Source organism: Thunnus thynnus, chromosome 17 (genome assembly GCF_963924715.1).
Source record: "Thunnus thynnus chromosome 17, fThuThy2.1, whole genome shotgun sequence".
NCBI lineage: Eukaryota > Metazoa > Chordata > Actinopteri > Scombriformes > Scombridae > Thunnus > Thunnus thynnus.
Window position 1 is genome coordinate 857,978 of NC_089533.1, and position 5,801 is coordinate 863,778.

Genomic DNA, 5,801 nt, shown 5'->3' on the forward strand with positions numbered 1-5,801 from the left:
ACTACATTTTACATTACTGATACTTGTAATGGAGTATTTTTATATTGTTTTACTGCAGTAAAGGATCTGAAACTTGTGTTTGTTTGTTTGTTTGTTGCAGTGATGAGAGGAGCTCCTCCGCTGCCTCCGGTTGGGAGGTGAAGCATGAAAACATCATGACATCACAGCTGGACCACACACACACACACACACACACACACACACACACACACACACACACACACACACACACACCATCCTGTTCAATGATGTCACACCTGCAGCGTCCAGTCTTGTCATCCTCCATCTTCATCCTCATCGACGCTCACAGTTGATTGGCTGAGGATTGCTCTGATCATGTGACAGACCGGCCGATCGTCCGTGAAGGAGGAGGAAGATCTGACGGCTTCCTCCTCTCTGCTCTGCAGGCTGCATGACCCTGTAGTGTTTATTTTTGCACTTTTGTTTGCAAGAACAATGAGCAGCTCCACATGTGGAGGTCTGAAGACGGAACCGGACACATGAAGAAGAAGAAGAAGAAGTAGAAGAAGAAGAGTGTGGAGGTTTCGTGGAAGTGATTACCATTAAATGAAGTCGTGTGTTGTATTATGAGCATTAATCGTTTGACATGTTGGGGAGAAATAATAGTTCTTCTGTTTGTTTCTGAGAGCGAGATGAGAAGGTGGACATCACTCTTGTGTCGTCACCGTGAGGTTGCTAGGCAACAAGCAGGGACTCTGCACCGACGTACTAGGCGAATGGATACACGGTTGTTTGTTAAGAAATAGTTCCTGCAGCACCAGGACTGGTGTGTCTTCTAACTGAATATCTGTGGTTTAAAGGTTAGTTTCACTCTGACGTAGAGCTGCAACGATTAGTCAGCTGATCGATTACACGATTGACAGGATTAATCGCCAACTATGAATTGTTTTTAGTCCAGAAAAAACTAAAATTCTCTGATTCCAGCTTCTTAAATGTGAATATTTTCTGGTTTCTTTAGTCTCTCTGACAGTAAACTGAAGATCTTTGAGTTGTGGACAAAACAACAGACATTTGAGATTAATCAATAATGAAAATATTGGATATTTGCAGCTCTCAGATGTCTTTATTTTACTGTTCATTGATCTCTTTCAGCCGTGTTAGAGCTGTGTTCACTTCCTGCTGATGCAAACTGATCTTTGAGGCTCATATTGTGAAGCAGCTACAGTAAATGCAGTGTGTTTAGCATTAGCAGTGATATCTTTGATCAAAATTTACTCCACACATTAATATATGGAGATATTCTGCTTTGTTTGTACAGAGCTAGGCTAGCTGTTTCCCCTTGCCTCCAGTCTTTATGCTAAGCTAAGCTAAGCTAACCCACTGCTGATGTCAGTCTTCTCATCTCACTCAGTAATAAACATTTTTACCAAAATGTTGAACTGTTCCTTTAATGTTCATAATTCAGACGTCCTCATAAACTATGAAGACAAACTCTACGATCTCAGAGACTCGAGACACATCATTAGATCCTTCAGCGGGCTGGATCTGGATCTGGATCTGGATCTGGATCTGAGGGTCCAGATCAATAGTAAAACAACGTGAAGGATTTCCAGTCTGCACTCAGACTGACGGACGGATGATGTTTAGTTTCTCGTTACAGCACCTGTAAATACACCTGGAGACGGACAGGTGGGACTGACCTTTAACGTAGCGATGATGTGATGCACGTTTTGTTTTTTTTTTGTTGTTTTTGCAGGACGTGACCTGATTCGACCTCCAACATGGACAGAAATTAGTTTTTTGAGGAGGTCGAGTCTTCAAGTGCCAACACGGGCAGAACTGAACCAGAGAAGCTCACCTGAACAACTCACCTGACTCGTCCTCCTGCTGCCGGCTGCCGGCGGGTTGTACCATGTGGTGGAACAGGGGGGGGGGGTTGTGAAGGGACAGACAATCGCAGTGAAACAGGAAGTCCTCCGCTGAGCCTGCAGCGAGGACTCCTCTCCTCTTATATCCTTCCTTCTCCTCTTAACTACAAACTGAACTTGTTGCATGTCGTCTTTTCTTTCAACGTTGTGTGTTTCAGCAGCATGACGGCGACGCTTCAGGTTCCTACACACAGTGTTCAATAATTACCCATCATTCAAAGTGGGGGGGATGTTTTTATTTACGTCAACATCTTCCTGTTTAATCTGTCGACAGTGTTTAGACTAAAAACATCTGAGATCTTGAGAATTAAGTCTAAATATGTTGAGAAAAATATCAAAATGTGTAAGAACAAAGTTGTCAAGTACAAGATCATAATATGACAATAAAACTGTAATATTATAAGAACAATTCACAAAATTATGAAAATAATACACACACACACACACATATATAAACACACACATATACACAAACACACACACACACACATATACACACACAAACACACACACACACACACATATACACACACACACACACACAAACACACACACATACACACACACACACACACAAACACACACATATACACAAACACACACAAACACACACACATACACACACACACATATAAACACACACACACACACACACACACACATACACACACACATATATAAACACACACACATACACACACACACACACATATAAACATACACACACACACACATATAAACACACACACATACACACACACAAACACACACACACATATAAACACACACACATACACACACACATATAAACACACACACACACATACACACACACACACATACACATATAAACACACACACATACACACACACACACATATAAACACACACACATATACACACACACACACACATATAAACACACACAAACACACACATATAAACACACACATACATACACACACATACACACACACATATACACACACACACACACATACACACACACACACACATATAAACACACACAAACACACACATATAAACACACACACACATATTTATAATTCACAAAATTATGAAAATACATCAAAATATTGTGAGAAAAACAATATTGTAAGATTGAAAGTCATAATATTACAATATGTTCATAATTGTAGAAGTATATTAATAACTTTTATTGAACTATTACAACACGTTCATTTAAAATGATGAAAATAAACAGTTATGTGAGGAATTCCAGAAAAGTCACAATATTATGAGAATATTTGTAGTTTATAAGTGAAAAGTTGAAATGTTATGAGATAAAGTTGGAATATTACAAGAAAAAGGTTTTAATTTTAGAGGTAAAACATTTTAACATTTTCTTGCATCATTACAGCTTTTACTCATAATACCATCAGATTAATATTATTAGTAATGCTAGATGACGTTTACAGATTTAATAGTTTATTAAATATTGAAATAAAGTAGTAATATTACCAGAATACTTGTAATTTTACCAGTAAAAAATCAAAATATCACAGGAACTAAGTTGTAATTTTGCAAGTATAATATTGTGAGAATGAAGTTGTAAAGTTATGATATTATGAGAAGAATTGTAACTTTATGAGAAAAAGTTGTATTATGATGAGAGTTATATTATTACAAGAAAAATCACAATATTACAAGCATAGTCATAATTTTATAAAGAGAAGGTTGTAATATTGTAATGTTACAAGAAGAAGTCATGGAAGTATGAGAATAAAGTGGTAATGTGTGAAAAAGACATAAAACTGCAGGATTGGTTGTAGTTTTACAAGTTTAAAATAAAATTATGAGATTAAGTCAAGTCAAGTTGAAACGTTAAAGAGGAAAAAAGTAATATGAGAAAATTGTATTAACTATTAAATAAGTCACAATATTACAAGAATAGACATAAACAAGAAATGCATAATATTAGATTGTCAAAGTTATAATAAAGTCACAATATGACGAGACTATTCAAAGAATAACTGGATGAATGAAAGTCATAAAATTATGTAAATAGTCACAACTTTACAAGTAAAAGGTCAGTTTTTCAGAATAAAGTCGTAATTTCATCAGTAAAAATGTTAAAGAGAAATTTGTAATGTAATGACTAAACTTTAAAAGGTCACAATATTACAGGAAACAGCGCAATGAAAAAGTCATAATATAATTTCTTAAAAGTCATAAAATTTTGAAAATATATGCAGTTTCACAATTTAAAAAATCATAATTTTTGAGTATAAAGAAAAAACTTGAAATATAAATGTTTATTGAAATACTGACGTTTTCATATAAAAACTTTTTTTTAATCATGTAATCTTGTGACCCACATAAATATAAACTTTATTCTCACGTCTTTTAATACAGCTAATCCTCTAATATCGAGCTCTTGTTCTTGTGATATTATGATTTGTACTTGTGAAATTACAAGTTTAACTCTTCAAATTTACGACGTAATTCTCAAAACCTCAGATCTTTTTTCCTGTTAACAGCAATGTTTCCCATATAGAGGCGCTACATGGACGCCCTGCCCAGTTAGATTAAGACCTGCCCAGTTAGATTAAGACCTGCCCAGTTAGATTAAGACCTGCCCAGTTAGATTAAGACCTGCCCAGTTAGATTAAAACCTGTCCAGTTAGATTAAAACCTGCCCAGTTAGATTAAAACCTGTCCAGTTAGATTAAAACCTGCCCAGTTAGATTAAAACCTGCCCAGTTAGATTAAGACCTGCCCAGTTAGATTAAAACCTGCCCAGTTAGATTAAATCCCTCAGTTTCAGTTTATGTAAATCTGTCATTAGAAAGCCTGTCTGAGTTACGTGCTAGCGTCTACTGATATCCTGCATGTGAGGCGTTTAGGGGACATCTGTAAATTGTAGCGTCTACCGATATCCTGCACAGACTACCCCCCCCCCCCCCCCCCATCCCCTCTCCCCGCCAGCCACCCACAACCACAAATACAATCTAATTCTGTTGGAAACACTGAACAGTTTACCCATTACTCTCAACATGGCTTCATGTCTTAATACGTCTAAAGAGGATAAAGTTACATAGCAGGAAGTTGTTTTACATTTGTTCTCTCAGTGCCACGTCAACAGACATTTTTTACATAATTTCTTCTTTATCTGTGTGTGTAGGAAGAGTTTCTGTCTGAATCATGTGAAGGAGCACTTTTCTGTTTTAATATTTTACTGATAAAAAAAGATTTTGTCAGTTTTGTTTGTGAGATTATTTTCCTGCTGAGTGGAGACGCCTCATTAATATGATGATGTGATTATTATTATTAACATGTGATCAGCTGATCAGCTCTCCTCCGTCACTCGTCTCTTTGCCTTACAAACTGTTTGCTGTAAATCCAGTCAGGATTTGTAAAAACAAGCTGCGACTAAAACAAAAACCTGTTAATAATTGTTTAAAGTGACTTATTAGCTGTGATGGAGGACAGTAGTGATAACTGTAGTGATCATAGTGCTGATTCTCAGTCCGTAGCTTCATGTGTAAAACGTTTAAACTGGACTGATCCCAGATTAACAGCATGCTCTCTGACACAAACACTCCGTCGTTTCCTGTTTCTCTTCTCTCAGTCTTTTGATGAACCAGACGGATTCAACTTAACCTAAACAAAATAAACGATCAATGTCTTCATCACTGAGCGAGCTGTCTCTGTTTCCTGTTTGACTTCATCTTCACATTTACTGCAGAAAATACAGATTTTTTTAGACTCTATGACTGATCCAAAACTTCATTCCAGACTGAAATATCTCAAAAACTATCAGATGGATTTCTATGAAATTTTGTTCAGACATTCATGATCCTCAGAGGATGAATCCTGCTGACTTTGGTGATTCTCTGACTTCCCATCTAGCGCCACCAGCAGGTCGACTTTTTGTATAAAAATAATTGA

At 36.7% G+C, this 5,801-nt stretch overlaps 1 protein-coding gene across 2 annotated transcripts in view; it reads left to right on the forward strand.

The window, feature by feature from the left end:
• The window catches only part of wipf2b (WAS/WASL interacting protein family, member 2b), a 23,145-nt gene extending 17,596 nt beyond the window's left edge, over positions 1 to 5,549 (forward strand). For both annotated transcript variants that reach the window (XM_067616036.1, XM_067616037.1), the window contains exon 8: positions 101 to 5,549. In XM_067616036.1, the coding sequence (XP_067472137.1) occupies positions 101 to 141 (41 nt within the window). In that variant the 3' untranslated portion in view covers positions 142 to 5,549. The remainder of the gene's footprint in view (positions 1 to 100) is intronic.
• Positions 5,550 to 5,801: the final 252 nt, after the last annotated feature.